Source organism: Echiichthys vipera (assembly GCF_963691815.1).
Source record: "Echiichthys vipera genome assembly, chromosome: 18".
In the NCBI taxonomy this organism is placed as follows: domain Eukaryota; kingdom Metazoa; phylum Chordata; class Actinopteri; order Perciformes; family Trachinidae; genus Echiichthys; species Echiichthys vipera.
The window spans coordinates 4,638,875-4,659,515 of NC_139843.1; the positions used below are offsets into that span (position 1 = coordinate 4,638,875).

The following is a 20,641-nucleotide window of genomic DNA, read 5'->3' on the forward strand; positions in this document are numbered from 1 at the left end:
TTCTATTTTCTATGTCTGAACAGGCGCACATAAATTACGTCAGAACCGTCGTAGGCCTCGTGCTCGTACACGTGCGCACGCTCGTGCTCGTCCATGTGCAAACGCGCTCTACAAAAGCCAACCTCTCTCAGACGGGCCGTGGACGGCCAGCTGGCTGCAGTTATGCGCGGAGCGGTTGCACTCACACTGGTCAAACGCACTAGGCTTTACCCGAAAAACCTGTTTTAGCGCGGTGCGGAAGGACAGTGTGAGTGCGCCCTTAATTCATGTAGAACAGCTGCCGTACCTACTATCAATAAAGGAAGTTATTGAGGGGAAATCAGGGCGACAACTGAGGATTATTGTCATTACCCATTAATCTGTCGATCGTTTCCTCTCATAATCTATTTTAATAGAAAATCTATCAGTTTTTTTCTCTATGAAATGACAGAACATTGTGAAAAATGTTGATTGGTGTTTCCCAAAGCCCAAGACGACATCATGGAGTGTCTCGTCTTCTCCACATCTCAAAGATATTCAGTTCACCGTCATAGAAGAGGAACGAAACCAGAAAAGATTCACATTTAAGGAGCTGGAATCAGAGAATTTGCATGAGTATTCTTTAAGAAATGACTCAATCGCAATTGATTTATGAGTTGAATTTAGTTGGGAAATCACTACATTCATAGTAAAAACAATAAGTAATTTATACGAAGTAGTAAACAAGATTCGGCTTCTCCTTCCCCTGAGCAGGAGTTTGTCCTGTCATGCACCGATTGTTACCTGAAGCTCTTGTTATGGATGAAATCAGTGCTGCTTTTGTTTGTCGGGGTTTTAAATGCCAAGTCAGACCGGGGAACCAAGACAGGAAATGTCATCAGGCTTCATAAAACAGGAGTTACTGTCTGTACCGGTATATCTGTCAAAACACGAAGCTCCTTTGTTTGGTTATTACGGTATGTGCTGTATGCAGTGTACGGGTGTGTCCATAAAGTATGTGTGTATACATAAAGCTGCAATTGTGGGTGCAATTACATGAATACCTGTTCTGTTCAGTCTGTGGTTCTGTATGTTAGATGACAATAAGTTAATAATGTGTGTGTGCGTGTGTGCGTGTGTGGCGTGTGTGTGTGTGTGTGCGTGCTTGTGCGTGTGCATGTGCATGCGTGCGAGTCACTGCTGAGCGTAATTAGCTGAAACACTGTCAAGGTCCTCGGCCAATTATTGTTCCTGGATTTGCACTGAGTCTTTCCCCTGCAGGAGCCTCAACAGCTGAGACAGCATTTACAGAATGATCTGTTGGGTTTTTTTTAAGGTTCAATAAAATGAAAGAACAACTGATTTGTGGCTGTTGGAAATGGTGGGAACACCTGCATGAATGTTGCATTTATGGTTGAGTCACACTTTGAGCGGATAATAACTGAACGGGTAATGCTGACGCTGGCTGCAAAACCCGGAATTGTGCTTTTTATTTAAAACAACTCACGATAATCGGAAAAAAAGAAGAATTACTGTATTAGTCCCGCAAGGGGAAATTCAATTTTTTCATTCTGTTATTATTCAGGTTACACACACAGGCCTGGAATACACACACACACACACACACACACACACACACACACACACACACACACACACACACACACACACACACACACACACACACACACACACACACACACACACACACACACACACACACACACACACACACACACACACAAAGGACCTATATACATGCAGTTAATGGAGAGATGTCAGAGCGAGGGGGCTGCCAATGGATCAGCGCACCGAGCAGTTGGGAGTTTGGTTCTCACTCAACAGATGAACAGGCACCTCACCACACTCCATTCATGGTCCACACAGGGACTCGAACCGGCGAGCCTCAGGTTTCCAGCCGAGTCACGTATGGACTGAGCCAAATTCCGACGCGCAAAAGACAAAAATGGAGGTCATCAGTGCAGCTTGATGTGAGTGTTGTTTGTGATTCATCTGGAGATAGTCACCAGTACAACATGCAACAAATGACATTACACAAATGAGCTGACACAGATACAGATGCACCTGTGGTAGATGACTGATCTGGACGGCGTCAGGTTTTCTCTCTAAACCCAGTGGATTTAAGAGCAAAACGTTTCTTTTCGTTTTAATTCCAAGTTAAACGTAACATTTCCATATGTTTGTGAGTGATTCCTGCCGTTTGCATCATCAAAATGACTCAATACTAAAGAACGACAGATGTGTTTGTTCATAAATGTGAAGCCTTTTTGTAAATGAATGATTTTTTGTGTTGATTTTGTAAAATAACAGAATGGTTGTTCAGTACTAGAGATGTGTTTTAACAAATCACTCAACAGTGTGCAAATGGTTTGGAGATATTTTGGAAAGGTACAGATTAGAATTATTCATTTATATTTTCAGTAAAACATTTTTTATTAAAACATCAAGATAAAATGATTATTTTGCTGCATTATTATTGTATATTTTGAATACATGTTAACTACTTTTCATATATTATAATGTATCCCTTCTTTTAAATAGTTGATTTTAATTTATAGTTGGAGAAAATTCACTTGAAAGCACAATTTGTTTTAAAAAAGTTCAGCAAATGCACGATTTTTCCAAAGTTACTGAGTAAAATAACCTTGATCTCAATAATAACCGTTATAATTTTAATTATGAATTTTGGCCCTGGTATAGAATTTACAGACTTAAACTACACACTAACTGCAGCTAAATACGGACTAAATGTAGACATTTGGTCTCTAAAATCTTTTTTTAAGTTTTATTGTAGCGGGTGCAGCGCGCTGTATACATCTGAGGAGTCAGCCCCGTGTTTACCATGGTTATGTGTGGGACGCTGTAAACTTGCGTATTTGGACAGAGGGAGTCGACTCGCTTTCACTCCGTGGCGTGCTGTATATCCCCTTCTAGCTCAGCCTGTAATTTAGACAGTGGCGCGGATACATGAGGGAACAAAGTGTCCATTAGCAGTGGATGTATAGGACGGGACAGACCCAGCTGTAGGCCCGTAGCATGCGTGCCGAACAATAGACCACTGTGGCACGCAACACGCAGGACAGGGGGCCTCATTCAGACGCTGCTATGGATATAATTCTCTGGGCTACTCTGAGTGTCTCTGTATTGTTCTGTCGGGTTCAGAGCAGGTGTCTCTTCTTCACTTGAAGACTCAGTACACCCAAACAGCCCCGACGATGTCACCTTCGCAGATACGTTTGGTTTTATTTGCCGGGGTTTGGAAACATCTGTAGGCGCGGGGGTATGACGGACGGGGCTGGATCTTCATATGTGGTGAAAAATGACATTTAAACAACAGCAGCAGTCTTTTATACAGAGACTCTGAGGCTATTTCTTCCTGAGTAACCAGGACATTGTTTCCGGAGAGACACGTTGTTAAAGTTTCATTGTTCTGAGCACCACAAGTAAAATACCATTCACCTCCATTTGTACGAGCGGTGAGATAGAAACCATAATGCACAAAACCAAAACTATGTGCATTGTTAGACACAGCCAGAGCGTTTTGTTTTGGAGTCTTGGATCGTGTTTTGTTTGTAGTCGGGTGAACTTACCGTCCAAAGTGCAAGGCTGGCAAATTACAAAAGTTTTCATATTGTCCACGAATCCCCTGCAAAGACCGACATGAGAATATCACAGTAACAAGTGTTGTCGTGGCTCCGACACTGGAACGCTCTCCCTAAAGACCGTACGCTCTGCAGTTGGAGACTCACTTTCTCTTTCTTTCTCTCTCGACTGATTTATGTTCTTGTTTTCTAACTATTTGACTCTTGCGAAACACTTTGCAACCCTCGCTCACTGGAAGGTGCTTTACTTACGTCCTTGCTGTACACATACTTATTTACCATTGTCTGTGTATGTGCAGCTTCTCCCTCTGTGCCACAGAGCTCCACTGTTGTCCCAGAGCCTATTAAAAAGGCATCAGTGAGCCACACTGTTGCGCTGGGTGACATGTCCCTTCATTAGCATGAACCCTAGTTTATTTTCACTCAATCCCACACATGGCACACCGTCCTGCTGCCACAAATAACACACTAGAACACCAAATGTGGATGAATCCTCCACTGAAAATAGTCCCCAACAAATGCACTAGTTCCTCCTGTTTGAGTTTAAAAGTACTACAGTGAGCCGCAGTGAAACGCTTTATTATTTTAGGACTTCAGCAGGAACCAATGACTTTGGGACGGAGTGTAAAAGTATTTAAAGATAGATTTTAGAGAGACTGCTGATGAAATTAAGCGCTTTACGTAACTCTGGGAGTGAATTGGCCCTTATAAATAAACCAAAAACACATTGTTGGTTTTGTTTTCATAGGGTATGTTGACAGCATTAATCATATAGAATAATACCAACCTTATCTTTTCAGTGTGCTGCCATGAAGGGATTTCTCTGTAGAGATATAAAGCTCCCTGTCACTGGTGTTGATCACTGTTTTGCTCATGCGTGTGCTGCTTTAGCATTAATGAAACCTGCACACGTCTTAAAATAGCATGAGAGTCTCATGGGAGCGCTCAGTTACCTGACAGCCCGGCAATTACATGTCAGATAACTCCACAGCCACTGTCAAAGTCACAGGTGGAGAAAGCTGGCTGTCCTCCAATCAGGATAGACTGGGTGGTACTAGCGGCAGAGCAAGAAAGTCCCACAGATTAAAGGAAGAGGGAGGGAGGGAGAGGCAGGGTGTATGTGAGTGGGACGACTAGGCTAAACATAGCACAACTGGTAGAGACATCAGGGTGTGAGAGAGTGAGAAAGGCAGATAGACAGAGGTCCACGCATGAGGGCTGTGTAGCAGTTCGTCATCTACATCTGCAACGACAGCTAGTAGTACTCCTCCGCCATGCATATTTTACAGTCCCACTGCGTCATCAGGTCAGCACTGTAAGTATTTATTTTGTGACATCTGTTTAGCTCATGCCGTTGACTCTTCTCTCTCTCTGTGTCTGTGTGAGTGTGTGTGTGAGTGTGTGTGTGTGTGTGTGAGAGTGTGAGTGTGTCTGTTTGTGTGTGCGTGTGCGTGTGAGCGTGTGTGAATGTGTGTGTGTGTGTGTGTGTGTGTGAGAGAGAGAGAGAAAGTACAGTATGTGCATGTTTCTGTAGGGGTTGGCTCAGGTTGCTGAGAGGCACAGTGTGTGTGTGTGTGTGTGTGTGGGACCTCGTATACTCAGCGGTGTGTTGCAATCCATATGCCGTCAGGGTTTAAGAGGCTGGAAATTGAAAAGCGCTCTTTTGGTATGCCTGCGCCGCAAAGGGCGTCTTGCCTCGACCTGCAAAAAAGTCACATTCCATCAAAAAAGATTCAATTATGCACGATGTTTTCATCCGGGGAGCGGGCGCACTTGTATCTGCACTCAGTGGCCGCAGGTTCACGGGCTGTGCCATACAACTCAAACTCCTGTCGGACTGCCTGCTTTTTCTTTTTTCTTTTGCATAAACAACCAAATCAATTTCTTCTTTCTGTTTGTTCAGATGTTAGTTTAGAGTAACGCTGCCAACCATCGTGTCAGACAAGAAGTTAATCCTCGTTCCTCACACCGAGGCGTGTTTGTTCGCGTCGCTCGTCTGTGATGTTGTTGTTGTTGTTGTTGTCTGCTGCTTCTCTCTCCGAGGCCACTTGACACTGTTTTCGCTCTGCTCTGCTCTCCTCTCCTCTCTTCACTGAGAGCTCTTAAAGCATTGAAAGCACTTCTGAGACTCCGCCAAGAGTGCCGAGCTCTTTTTTTAGCTGCAAGAGTGCTAATATTATGAGGTGCTATTTTGGGACTCATCAGATCTTAATAGCTGGTTAGAGCTGGAGCTTATGCACAGAGCCGTGATTTGTATTATCATTTCATATTTCATCGGGGCTGTGCCAATTCTGTTCTTGTACGTGTGCTTGAAGAAAGTGCACAGCTCACCTGAAGGAAGGTTTAAAGGGGACATGCATGTATGCCCTTTTTATGAGGTTACATGCTTTAATGTTGAATAAAGCCCCCTGTTTTCCTCATACTGCCCACGGCTGCTGCACCTGTATTCACCCTCTGTCTCTTGAAGCCCCTCTCCTGAAAGAGCCGAGCCTGCTCTGACTGCTCAGCACTTACAGATCTCCGCATCTGTGCCTCCCTCCCCGTCTCTGTAGCGTTCAGTCAGCTGGGGACTGCTGGCTTATAGCAGCACTTTCTACTGCGAATAATCCCCAGTGAAGGCTTCTAAAGCAAACATTACACAATCAAACACGTTTGAGCACGAATGTGATCCGAAACTGGGGGAGAAATCAATAATACCAGCAGCCGAGACAGTTTTTTTAGCATGTAGCTACATGTAGCAGTGTAGGAGAAGACTCTATTTATCCCAGAGGGGAAATTCAGTTTTTTACATGCAAACAGGACCCACACATGTGTGAAGTTGAGCCCTTTACACTTGGTTGCCCCGGGCAGCAGGGTTTGGTGCAGTTCTCCGAAGGTGAACTGAACTGACACTCCTCTAGAAACCAGTTCACCTCCGCACGTTGGACTTTAACAGGCGTCCCTACGGATCCCCTGGACTGAGCTCCTGCCGCCCCGTATGTAATGTAAACACTGACAAGTCATGAGCCTGGAGCAGATGACTAGTCAGAGGACACCCTGACGACCGTGGCAGAGAGGAGGATGCTGTCCAGGCTCCGGTCTGCCTTGGACCATGTCTCCCACCCTCTCTATGTCACACTGGCCCAGCAGAGGAGCACCTTCAGCAGAAGACTCCTCGCACCCAGTTGCACCACAGAGCGCCACAGGAACTGTTTCCTGCCTGTGGTCATTAAACTATACAACACATCCCTTGGAGAGTCATTCACCCCCTCTTTCAATCATAAACAATCTGTTCTTTTGCACATTAGTCTGGTATTTTTGGATTCTTGTTTATATTTCACTGCTGTAAATATTCATTTCTGTCAATTTAAATTTGATATTTCATATACTGTATATATATAGTTATATACCATATTATACATATATATACTGTGCTAATTACGTTTAGCACATTATTTGAAGCTTTGGCCGTGTTTAATCTAGACATCTGTCATGTTCACATACTGTATATATGACAGGAAAAGCACATTAGGTCTCCTTTAACATGTGGCATTTCTAAATTTGTGGGGCACCTTTTGTTGTTGTTGTTGTTGTTGTTGCTGTTGTTGCTGTTGTTGTTGTTGTGATGCGAGGTGTCAGCACAGAGATGCAGAGAAGGTGTAGCTGCTGTAGGAGTGACAAAGACCTGAATAAAGAGTATCTGTTTCCATCTTTGCCAACATGCTGCCGCATGGGAGGGCCGTACTGTCACATAGCTGTCAGTTTGATGCTTGTCGCCTGGAGCGGCTGTATTGTGTGATGTGGAAGCCAACTGGCAGAGGGAGAGACATTTACCTTTGAGTAGCAGTCGATGAAAAGCCGTGACAGCTTTCATTCTTCTTCTTCTTAATCCGCTTAATAACATTCAACTTTTCCCATAAAGCGAATGAAAAGTGCCGGCCGTGTTCAAACAGTTCTCCCGGTTTCTCAACTCGTTACATTGTGTAATATGCAGCTTTGCAACCTTTGCTGTTACGCCGACGTGAGGTGTTGCTTCACAGGTGAGAACCCTGACGACTGTCATGTTCTCCATTCCTCCCCTCACATCCCACCATACCAGGAACATTACATCCTTATTTTAGATGAGTTTCTAATAAGGACAGACATAACAAGTGCAATAAATCAAGCTGGGCTATTTAAGAGCTTTAATTCCCTGTTAAGCTTTGTGATGTACTCTGAAAAGGGCAAAGTGAACAATAACTGAGAACAGTGTTGTTATCGAAGCCAAGCGAAACATGTGAAGGGCAGTTTGAGTTGACAGGCGATTCTGTTGTTGTGTTCCTGAGTGTGAAATATAAAAATCCGTCTCATTAAAAAAAGTGAGGAACGTCGAAGAAGCACTGCAATGTTTCTGCCCCCATCTGCACTTTCCACCTTTTTGGATGTGCTGCACTGCCAGCTGGATGCTTCAGTACCTGGAGGCTGTGCCCCACCCGCCCTCTATCAATAACCCCGACACATGCGAGAACACACACACCTAAGGGTGCATGCTCAGTGCATACAACCCCAGCATCACATCTGTGCACTCTTCCCATGTCCACCCACACCGCCCCTTCGCTCTGAATATCTTAAAGGAGCCATTTGCACATGCGTTTTGGTGTCTGGAGGGCTAACCAACTGACAAACAGTGAATTTTTTTTTTTGGGGGGGGGGGGGGGGGGGGTCTGGATAAGAAAACATAGAATTCAACATTCAGATCTGGTTCCCCTTTCTTTGTCTTACATGCAGACTCTTTTGTAGGCAACCAGAGAACATCTTCATCATTGGTCGACTGAAGTTCTACCTTTTCTGTTCTCTCTTCATCCTGAGCAGGTACTCTACCTTTTGCCAACATTTTTTGCCCTTTACCTTACCGCGGATATTCCATCAGAATCAGAATCGCAGGATGGAGGCATCTCAGCTGAAAAGACTCTGGCGGTCTCTGCTGTGTGTGTCCGTACCTTTGCAAAGGTGCACCGAGCTTCTCTCAGGAGGGGGACTTTCTCTGCGGAGAATGATGATACTTTCACAGTATTTATACAGCACCTTCACCTGCTTTATAATCTATTTTTTTGTTTGTTTCTTACCTCTAATTCTCAGAGTCATGTATTAGATTGATGCAAATTTAATCCATGCGCTATTGTAGATATAAAAGTCAAAATATTATTTGTTGAACTATGAATCCTTTGATTTCATAATAATGAATGAATCTGAAAACTCTTCACCCCCTTGGCAGAGTGCCATGCACCCCCCTTTGAGGATCACTGACCTATGAGTCCATGTATTGCCTCTTAACAGAGTGAGACTTCATGTTCGTGGTGCTTATGCAGTCCTGCTCCCTCTCCTGGAGCTGGAATTAAAAGGCCACAGTGGTGTGGGAGGAGAGCTGGAGGCTTCGAGGAGTGTCCGAGAGCAGAGAGCTGGACTCTCGGGACTCTGAAAACATCAAGCACTGACGAGGAGCACTCACTGACTCTCTCTCTCTCTTTCTCTCTTTCTTTTTTTTCTCTCTACTTAACTCTCTCTCTCTCTCTCTCTCTCTCTCTCTCTCTCTCTCTCTCTCTCCTCCATCTCTCGCGCTTTCATAATTCCCCTCAGAGCAGCCAGTTCCCATCTGTGCTGTACATGCATTTCACATGTGTCGGTGTGGTTAGAGGTGTGTTTGTGTGATTGCGCATGCTGCATAATAAAGTTGCGGTCTTTGGGTTTGTTATTGTTGGACTGTCCCGTGTGTATCTTGATAATTAGAGTTGCTTCAGGGGGTTTAATTCCCCGCCGGAGTGATTCAGTTTGGGAGCAACATCAAGAACTTCTCCTGCCTTTAAAATACAGTAGTCCCTGTGAGTAAACCTTGACTCATCGCTCCAGACCGCTCGTTTACTCCTCTGTTAGAAATTATAGTGGCAGCAATCCCTGCTACTGTTTTTTTTTTTATGTGAGCACCAGGGATACAGGAGGCCATAATGCCAAGAGAGACGAATACAGCAATGCTCCTAGAAGTCTGTGCGTCATGAGCTAATGTCATTTTCTCTCCGTTCATTGTTGTGTTTTCTAACTCTTGGTTATTTCGGGTATTGACATTTGATCTTTACCTGGATGAGTTATGCCGCAAAATGCCATCCAATCAAAGGCCTTTGTATTTACTCCCCGGTGTTAATAGGCATTCTTGTTAGCTCCATTGTGGAGCTTAGAGACCCGGTGACGAACGTGACGTATGTGAGACCCCTGTTAGGGAAGCGGTGCCGCTCTCTTTGTTCCTTCCTGAGTGGTTTTGAGATATAAACCTTTCAACCTGTTGAGCAACTTTGTTTCTTCGATTTGGGGCGAAACCGTCCAGACTAGAGGTCTTTTACGGGTCCAGAAATGTGTTGACAAACCCCAAAAGAACCAGAAGTGTACCACTAAGGAGCCAAAACCACACCTGCGTATTATTTGAAAGGCTGGGCCCTGGACTCAGGCTGAACCGGACCTGTGAGACACACACCCAATTGGCACTGATTTCACAGCTGCAGGCTAACAATTCGGAAACTGTCAAAACAAACCTTGAGTTGGTGTTCTGTTATTCCTTTGGTTCTGACTGAGTTCACCGTATGAACCGTGGATCTCAACCCTTAGCGGTCTCAGTGTGGGTGGACCCGTGAAAACCTCTGGTACAGACTGCATCTGAACCCGTAGCGGTCTCAGTGTGAGTGGACCCCTGAAGACCTCCGGTACAGACTGCATCTGAACCCGTAGCGGTCTCAGTGTGGGTGGACCCGTGAAGACCTCCGGTACAGACTGCATCTGAACCCGTAGCGGTCTCAGTTTAGGTGGACCCGTGAAGACCTCCGGTACAGACTGCTTTTCCGGTCGATCCAGTGCCGATTGCTTTGTTTGTGTTTGTTCGTTTTTTCAGCTTTAAATGCATTTTTACTTAATTCTCTTTCTTCTTCTCCCCTGTCTTTTGTCGTCTCTCAGGTGGCTCAATGGCCCGAAAAGGAAAAGGAAGAACAGCCAATGTTCGTTGAAGAGTATGACTGGTGAGTAACTGATGATGGATCGTGTTTTGACGGAGATGGAGAGAGAGAGAGAGAGAGAGAGACTTTGTGAAGCGGCAGCTAGGAAACAAACCTCCACTTTCGTACCTGAAGTGTGAAAGAAGTCTGACTCCTTAAGTCTCTTCATATACAGTAACACCTCTCCTTGAGAGGATAAAAGCTCTCCGAATGTAGGGAAACATTCATTTTTGAAAATCACTTTCCCAGATTTTGTTCAGCTGTATGTTATTTAAAGGAATATTGTAGCTGTCAGTCTCACCGCAGTAAATGCATGCAGTTGAATGACTGCCCAGGAGCTGATTCATTGCTGCCTCGTGTACATTACACTTTCGATTTGTCACCTCCAAAAGAGAAAAAACAGTTAAACTTCTTGGCATCTGTCATCAATAAACGAAAGCCTTGTGCTCTGTCTGCTTTCTTGTTGGACGCAGCACGTTGTCTGAGTGACAGCTCCAAATCCCCCGAGCTGAAAGAAGCGAGTAAAGAAGGTAAGCGAGAGTGATAGTGACGGGGGTAGGGTGGAAGGAACACCAACATAAAAAAAAACCCATCAGGATTGTTGATTTGGCATTTATAGAATATATCTCCCGAGGTCAGTCCTCTCCACGTTCCCCCTCCCAGCAGGATTGTTGTCTTCTTCTTTGCATCACTGCTGAAATCCCGTACCGTAGTCTACCTTTGGTGCATTTCAGCCGCGACAGTATAAACAATATGTCCGCCCGGTTGCATCACATCGATTAACCCGCACCGTAACGATGCCAGTGTTTCCCTGTGGGAGTGCGGACCCTCAACCAGGCTTCAAAACAGGCTTCCAGGCCACGACAGAGTACTTCCATCCTCTCGAACATGTGCATTGATCCGTCAGTGTTTCCACCACATTCACTGCTCTTCATCCTGATTTATTAAAGGGGTGATTCAACGTCAGAGATTTACTAAAGGTTCATTAAAAATGCAGTTTACTCGGCTTGAATCAGTGACCGAATCATTTGAAATGAGTCGAGATCGAATGAGTGGACAGACACGGGATTATTCCACAGATTTTAAAGCTACACTCAAACCCCCTCAGAGAATGATTTGAATTTTAGCGTCTTTAAGCTCCTTATTTTGGTTTTACAGCTTGCAACAAGCAAATAAAAAAAGCTCTGATAAACTCGATACATGCCCAGCACCCCACTGCAGACGGACAAATATAGAAACAAAAAAATAATTCAGATTTTATGAAGTATGGTAGTATAAGGCACTTACCATAGTCAGTGTGTAGCCTACAGTGGATGGTGTTTTAAAGGGTTAGAAAGTAACAAAACAAACAAACCAGTCAAATCACCGTGTTTGTCAAAGGAGTCTGGTTTTGACAAGAGCAAATAACAGCTTCAGTTTTCCTGCGTAAACTTCAACAGGGCTGTCTGACGGAAAGGTAAAGCTGTGAAAACAGTCTAAATATAGTGCACACTTAAAATAATATGTATATATATTATTATTTCTTTACATTTGCGTTCATTTAGGTGTCTAAAGTACATTTCTTAGCTCCTGTGTCAGTACTCCCGTCGTGCCGAGCGGCATCTTCCTTAGGTGACACACTGACTGTGGATAAATGTGGATAAACAACCTCACTTCAAGACATCTCAACTATTCCTTTAGCAATTAATCAATCAGTTAGTTCATTGTTTTTGATTTATTTAATCTGTCATTTTATGACATAAGCATGCCGAACATTGGTGTTTGTTTTATACTCTTTGCAAATGCATACTGTCTTAAATGGTTATTACTTAAATCACTTCATATCCGTTATTCAGACAAAATGAACAATTCGATCTATAGATGAATTAGAAATAGAAAAGTTGCGTTCTCCAGTTTCAGGGATCTTTTTATTGTAACTGTGATTTGGAGTGAAGGGGCGATGAACACAGCAGTAGTGGACGATGCAGATTTAGTGTAACAGCTGTTGTCAGATCCTGCTTCTGTGTAGTTCCCTGCGCCTCGGTGTCGTCAGTGTGTACAGTCTCAAATGTCACTGTGCGGTTGTCAGGTAAAGACCATCTTTAGACTCACTTCAGGGACCTTATTTATACCGCCATGATTTACACGCTTTGATGAAACCAAATGGCAGATGTTGTGTTGGGAAAACCGGCAAAGACAAAATATTTATCTTGACTCCGGCCGCACTAGAAAAAGCTGCTTCCCCTTCCTGGGTTTTGTTGATGGAGGTATTGCAGAGCCCGTTACGCAGGAGGGGGCGTGCAGCCAGAGCCACAGAGCCACAGAGCTACAGAGCTACAGCCGTATTGATTTTGGGCTTGGCTTCCAAACACAGTCTGCAGCAGACTGGCTCAGGGATCCAGCTGCTGCTGCTGCTGCTGCTGGTGCTCATCCTGCCAACACGCTACTGGAGCTGACATTTTTCCTATATGATCGTCCTCTGATGTCCTCGTTATCTTTCCTTTGGCCTGTTTCTATTTGACTTCCTCTTGTCCTCTTCCCCTGCTTCCTCCCCTGGGTTTTGTTCTTGTTGTAATCTGGCTTCAGTGTTTTCTTTCTCGCTCTACTTTTATTTTTCTATCCAAAATTTGTATTTTGATTCCTAATGTATGATATATATATCTATATAGATATATAGTTTGGCCAAAATGTCACTTTGACCCTTTGGCCTTTCTTTGTCTCGTCTTTCCCTCCCTTTTCTCTCTTCCCTACCCTCCCCCTCCTCTAAAATTTGTCACAAGGCCAAGAAAACCAAAGCCCAACTGACACTGCCAATCACAGCTCTCAGCACGCCTCGGTATACACACACACACATACATTAGCATATATGTCATGAGAACATCACACGCATGTACAATATGTACAAAGCTCTGCCAGTGGCTCTGTGTGTGTGTGTGTGTGTGTGCGTGTGCAGACTCAAACACCCCTTTTCTGTATTAACTTGTGCCTTGCAGTGTGCCCACCCCCCCCCCCTCCCCTCCCAGATTCTTTGCTATATATCATGTGAAATGACTCTAAATCTGCTATTTCCTGTGTCTCTGTGCTCACTCCCTCAGTCTCACTGCTCTTGTAGGCAGTAAATGGAAAGAGAACAAACTGTCCTCTTCCTGGGTTTAAAGGCTGCAGAGGGAGGAAGAAGAGTACAATCCAAGTACTTTAAATTTAGATCAGCCTGCACTGGAGTTTATGGAGAACATGTACTGAATGCCTTTATGTTAAAACATTCTGTTAAATAATATCCTTAAACTCCCAATCTGTGATGTTGTGACCACAATGATTCAAGGGAGAGGACATTAAACATTTGCATTTGTGCGTCATAATTCAAAATAAGACGGTGGGAAAGATAGTTCAGATTTTTTCTTTGACGCAGGGTTGTTTGAGGTAGGGACCGGGGGCTGGTAGAGAAATCTTGGACTGGTCTTTAGTGTTAGACCAGTCTTACAATAACTTCACTGCTAGATTAGTTTTAGACATTTTAGACTATATTAAACCTAAAAAGTATTCAGCTGAATTTAGACTCTTGACTCCTGCGTTTACAGACGACGTAGCAACATTGTGATTGTATGTCGGAAAATATCAGACATGCGAAAATGACTTGAGAGTGTTGTATTCATCATCTTAGGAAGCTCATGATTTAAGCTAGCAGTGTGTTTACGGTATAGTATAGGAACGGCGGTGGCTACTTGCTCACAGCAATAGCATTAGCTTTTCCTACACTGTGATAAGAGTGTGTGGATGAAGCATTTTAATTTAACTAGTTCAAAACATAGTCCAAAACCTAAATTAGCAAACTAGCTAGCCACTCCCCTCGATAACGATAGCATTGTGCTTTTCCTACACCGTGATAAGAGTGTGTGGATGAAGCATTTTAATTCAACTAGTTCAAAACATAATCCAGAACGTATCTTATCAAGCTAGCTAGCCGCTGCTCGTACTTCCACCGACCGCCATCCACTGTAGGAAATACAGTGATTATGGATAAGTACCAACCCCACTTTAAAATGATAAGAGTGTGTGGATGAAGCATTTTAATTCAACTAGTTCAAAACATAATCCAGAACGTAAATAAGCAAGCTAGCTAGCCACTGCTCGTACTTCCTCCGACCACCATCCACTGTAGGAAAAACACTTGATTATGGATAAGTACCGACCCCACTTTAAATTATCCAAAGTTTCCCTGTAAAGACTGAAATGTAGGCGTTGTCAACTTTAATAGTCGGTCTATTAACAGTCATGTCAATCAACGAGAGGGTAATGCGACGGGACGGGTGTTCCTCTGTCAGAGCTCCAGACATGCAGTGTTCGTACTTGTTTGCCAGTCAAAGACACATTTCTATCACCTTGTAATTATCCTTTATTTACATTTGGATCAGAGTTTCCGTTTAATGAGGAGGTGTAATTATGGAAGTGAGGAACACGGCGGTCCCTAACATTGTGCTCCTGTCTAGCTCACTACGTATGCTTTCTTACTTTAGAAGATTCACATACGGCTTTATTATCTGGAAGATTCTCATTGGCCAACAAAATAAAAAACAATCACATCTGAAAATGACTACAGCATGTTGTTATTCATCATCTCGGGCGGCTCATGAATCTAGCTGGGTGGATGGCTTCTTGGCCATTGTTGTGTTTTTCCACCGTCTCCAAGCCGTCTGCAGCGGTGATGAGTGGAAATAATGTGTAGGGGTGCATAGGGTGGGGAATGTTGGCTAGGTAGAGTGGAGCTAAAGTGTAATCTCACTCTGAAGGTGAGGCCGAAGGTCTTGAAGGGCTGTTTTGAAGTGTGGTTGTATGAGGTACTTCTCCAGAGTCAGTGTGTTAACTGCGGTAGATGGCGGTCGGCGGTTTAGAGAAGCAGACAGGAAGACGGTCACAGAAGTTAAGAACTGCACTGTGGCAGCAGCTCAAGATATTTTAGACACCCACAAAAAAAGCCCACATTCACAAAAAAATCTATATAACTTTAAGTGTGTGCTTTATTTAGAATATTTTCAAGGCTTAAGCTTGCTGTCAGACAGCACTGTTTTACTTTTCTGCAGCAGTTATCTATGCTCTCGTCAAAGCCACAAGACTCGTTCGACAGAAACCAAACCATGGGGTTTGTTAGTTTGGTTTGTTCCTAACCCTTTAAAATATCAAAGTCACACAATAACTCAAACAAACTAACCAATCAAGACAGTGGTAGGGCAGCAACTCCTGTGTTGTGCAAGGTGAAATTGCTGTTTTTATCAGTGGAGTCTGGTGGCTTTGACGAGAGCAGAGAACAGCTATTGTTCCCCCTAGGTAAACTTCAGCCTTGCAATTTGGGAAACTGATAACACTGTATCCCTCTTTGCTCTCGTCAAAGCCACCAGACTCTATCAACAGCGAACCGGACCATGGAGTTTGTTAGTGTCGTTTGTTTTTAACCCTTTAAAATATCAAAGTCATATAATAACTCAAACAAACTAACCAATCAAGACAGCGGCAGGCCAGCAACTCCTGTGTTGTGCAAGGGGAAATTGCTGTTTTTATCGGTGGAGTCTGGTGGCTTAGACGAGAGCAGAGAACAGCTATTGTTCCCCCCTATGTAAACTTCAGCCTTGCAATTTGGGAAACTGTTAACATTATATCCCTCTTTGCTTTCGTCAAAGCCACCAGACTCCTTTGAGAAAAATTGTAATTTTGCTTTGCAGAACACAGGAGTTGTTGGTCTACTGCTGCCTCGATTGTTTTGTTTGTTTGTGTTATTGTGTGACTTCAGTGAAGCCGAACTAACCTATTTAAAAACCAGAATTACACAGTCACCCCAAAAAAACTTTCCTATCGAGGCAGCGGTAGAACAGCAACTCCTGTGTTCTGCGAGGTGAAATTACTGTATTTTACAGTTGAGTCTGTTGGCTTTGACGAGAGCAAAGATAACTTCCCAGGGCTGTGAAGGGAAAGCAGTGAGATTATTTTAATTGAGCATACACTGAAAGTGATTTAATTTTTCTTAGGTGTCTAAAATGCATCAACAACAAAAGTACATGGCACAGGTTCAGTGTCTGTACTTAAAAAAAATCTTTATTTGTAGTGTGAGAGTAATGGGATACAGATGTTGTGTACTGGTGTGTACAACATGTTCAGTGATTAAGAAAAGTATACCTTGTTGTCTTTGCCCTTGCTTCTCTCTCTCAGGGTACATCCCCAGCTACCTCGAAAAGGATGAGCCATGCGTGGTGTGTGGCGACAAGGCCACGGGTTACCACTACCGCTGCATTACCTGCGAGGGCTGCAAGGTACACTAAAACACACGCACACACACACACACACACACACGCACACAAACCAACCAGAGTGTCAGACACAGCATGTTCCCAACCCACATTATATAGGCTACAAAAACCTGATGCCGGGTCTCTGAGGTCAGCTGCAACTACACACACACACACACACACACACACACACACACACACACACACACACACAGTTCCATATCTGACACACTCTGAAGCGGTTCCTTTAAAGCAAACACACACACACCAAAGGTCATAGACACATTATGTACAGACAGAGAGATTATACTTTAACGTATCTGCATAAAACCTGTCAGACTGTCACGTCAGCTCTCAGCTCTGTCAGCTCTCGGCTCTGTCAGCCTGCTTCTGTTCATGTTTGTTCACCGATGACACGTCACATCTGAGGCACCACTGACAGGAGCGTGATAAGCTTGGTGTTGGCATTGATGTGAAATAGAAACGAATGCTTAAAGACGTCTGATTCATGCTTATTATTTCACTTATCAATCTTATGCACAGTGGATCAATGTGGGAATATCTTCCCTTAGGAATATAATACCTTTAATCTGATAATATTGAGGCTTATTCCACAGATATAAATTCATTTCCTGCTACGATTTGTTCAACTCACTCCTACGCTGTCGCCTTAAAGCAAATACAGTACTTGTGGTACATGTGGTAATTAAAATGGCAGGTACAGCAGCAGGATGTGATAGACTCAAAGTTCTTAGTCTCACACTTTCACCTTTTGCTCTTACCCTTTTTGGACGTGCCTCTCTCCCTCTGTTTATTCCTCTCCTTTGTCTACAACCGTCACCGACTGTATCTGCCTCTCCAGGGTTTCTTCCGTAGGACCATTCAGAAGAACCTCCACCCCAGCTACTCCTGTAAGTACGATGGCTGCTGCATCATCGATAAGATCACCCGCAACCAGTGTCAGCTCTGCCGCTTCAAGAAGTGCATTGCAGTGGGCATGGCCATGGACTGTGAGTGCTGCGCCTACACACACACACACACACACACACACACAAACAAAGACAGTTTATAAAATATCATGAGAACGTATATTCAGCACACATTCAGGCATAGATGTTGTACTGTGTCTCACTGCGTCTTTTAATGTTTGAAGTTCACGGTGGAGGGAAGGTGTTGATGAATTTGAAAAAATGACACATTTCATATCATATGTTGTGAAGGCAAACGAGGTGTGATGACTTTATGTGGAAACTTTTTATAGAAACTTTTGACGATACGCAGACACACAAACTCATTACATACTTATTTTGCTTTCTTTTCCTTGGCACTCTCTCTTTGTCTCTCCCTCTCCTTCTCTCTCTCTCTTTCTCTCTGGGTCTTTTTACCTCCGCCTCCGCCTCCCCGCCGTCTCCTCCCAGTGGTGCTGGATGACTCGAAGCGTGTGGCTAAACGGCGTCTGATCGAAGAGAACAGGGAGCGACGCAAGAAGGAGGAAATGGTGAAAACCCTCCAGAACCGTCCAGAGCCAACGGACAGCGAGTGGGAGGTGATCCACCTGGTGACGGAGGCCCACAGACACACCAATGCTCAGGGTGCACAGTGGAAACAGAAGCGCAAATTCCTGGTAAGAAGGACACGGAGCACGAGGCAAAATTATGTTACGGACATTTGCATTCATACATTATTAATCAACACATCTTTTGCTGTTATGATTATCCATAGAGATAGGCAAAGCACCTGCATGGAGAACAGCATCACATCAGAAGGGTCCGCAATGTCCTCATCTACATTGTGTCGCACACCCGTTTTTTTAGGACTAGATCTGCCCCCGACTTAGCTTTACTTCTTGCTGTTGCACATGATTTGCCCTGCGACTGAACAACCTTAATGGATTTTTTAAAGTCGGCTAATGTGTAGATCCTTTCAACAATCCAGCCATCCATTAGCTATACCCTCTGATCCTTTAGAGGGCCGCGTGGCGCTGGAGCCGATCCCAGCAAACATTCAATGCAAACAACTTTATTAATTCCACTAGGGGCAATTGGTTACAAGCAGCGTGTAGGCAGCAACATATAAAGAGACACGTGTGGAGTAAGACTCTATTATGAGTCAAAATAACATTAACAAAGTAAGAGATCAGATAACGATTTGGACAGGAGGCAGGCTCGTCTGTCACAGGGCTGATAGAGACAGACAAAACGATCTGTCACGCTCATATTCACACCTACGGCCAATTAACCTGAGCAGCATGTCTTTGGACTGGGATCAACGAGGAGCAACCGGAGAAAACACACACACACACACACAGCCACAGAGAGAGCATGCAAACGCCCGAAACCTTCCACAGAGAAGGAGCGGGTCAACGAGCAGGTGTAAAGCAAAGTACTGGTGTTTAACACTCATAGTTTAACCATTGACTACTCATGTTTCTTGCCCAGTCTGAGTTGTCTCTGTTAATGATTTTTGCTCTTAGACCTCAGCGATTTATCTGGTCTGTAAAGTGTCATATCTGATAGAAACATGAGCCAAAACTAAGAAAATACTAGAGGCAATCTGATATCACACCAGCCGCCACGCCAAACGCTTTCATTTTCATCTTCGCACCTGGAACGTTTCTTGCACAGTTGCTGTCTTGCGCCTGTTGGGACATAGAAAAAAGAAGGACAGACCATGCGCAGACATTTAAAAACAACAACAACAATGGGGGTGAAAGGTTCACATTGGTGTGATGCGGAGGTGGAGTGTTTACTGCAGATTTGGTCGATGAAAAGATTCAAAAACAGTCGACAAGACGCACAAAAACTCTGAGGTCTATGGAAAGATTTGTAAACAAAGCGATGCATCGCCATGACGTCATCAATGCGTGTGACGTGTTACGGCGTGATGACGTATAGGCAGCAAGAAGCATTTGCCGAGCCCAGGTAGTGTGAGTACAAACGGGCCTGGGCCGCGGGGGGAGAGGGGGGGGGGGGACAAGGACCCTAAAGCACGGGGCACGGGACGGGCGGACAGTGTGAGTGCGCCCTTAAATACTCAAAGTGCCTCTGCGGTAGGTCCTGCTACAGTAGGTGTCTCCAGGACCGCATTTTGCCACGATGACACACACACACAGAAACTGGAGACTTTACGTACAACATTATCAGAAAGCAATAAACAAAAAGAATACAGAAGAGAGGATAAAATAAATGCGTGTTTCATTGGACACTCAAAACAATTTGTTCAAGCACCCGGGATGGGTTGACTCTGCAGGAACCCTCTCCGAGCGAAAAAACACTCAGCACACACTCTGCCTCAGGGGTAATTTCACACTTTAAACTGCGCTGCTGCTTTAGTGTTTGTGCTTCAGTTTGCCTGCTGCTTTTAACCCCGTCGGGACCAAACAACAGGACAAACACGCGTGCTAAGCCAGGAAATGATAAGGTTTAACTGTATCTGGGTGAGTCGAGGCTCTCTTCTACACAACTGACTCTCAGAGAAGCTCTTTAGGACTTTATCACCCTGTATTCCCTGTTGTCTGTTCCTGTCTCTTTATTCCCCCCTTCTCTGCAGCATTTGGGGGTTTATTCATCACTTAATCCTTCCGGGCTCTTAACCAGACCTTATTCCCTCCATAGTTCTCATTCACACCTCGGCTCTTCTTTTTTTCGCTTTAATCTGTTTCTCCGTCTTCGTGTCTTTGTTTCCTTTCTCACTGTCCCTCTGCGTCTCCCCTCACTTCCCCCTCTGTCTCTGCCCGGCCGCTGCTTGCCTGTGAGCTCCCCTCCTTATCTCAGCCAAAGCAAATCCTCCGTCGTGAGCGCTCATCTGCAAGTTG

The 20,641-nt window shown here is 44.3% G+C and overlaps 1 protein-coding gene across 2 annotated transcripts in view; it reads left to right on the forward strand.

The window, feature by feature from the left end:
- Positions 1-20,641, forward strand: part of LOC310960911 (thyroid hormone receptor alpha-B) — a 163,670-nt gene that overhangs the window by 125,858 nt on the left and 17,171 nt on the right. The window contains exons 1-6 of one of the 2 annotated variants that reach the window (XM_083932764.1): positions 4,767-4,896; positions 10,536-10,597; positions 11,047-11,103; positions 16,751-16,851; positions 17,690-17,837; positions 18,246-18,451. In XM_083932764.1, coding sequence (XP_083788890.1) covers positions 4,856-4,896; positions 10,536-10,597; positions 11,047-11,103; positions 16,751-16,851; positions 17,690-17,837; positions 18,246-18,451 — 615 coding nt within the window. In that variant the 5' untranslated portion in view covers positions 4,767-4,855. Of the gene's footprint in view, positions 1-4,766; positions 4,897-10,535; positions 10,598-11,046; positions 11,104-16,750; positions 16,852-17,689; positions 17,838-18,245; positions 18,452-20,641 lie in introns of those variants that run through there. The other variant, XM_083932763.1, reaches the window with a different exon arrangement.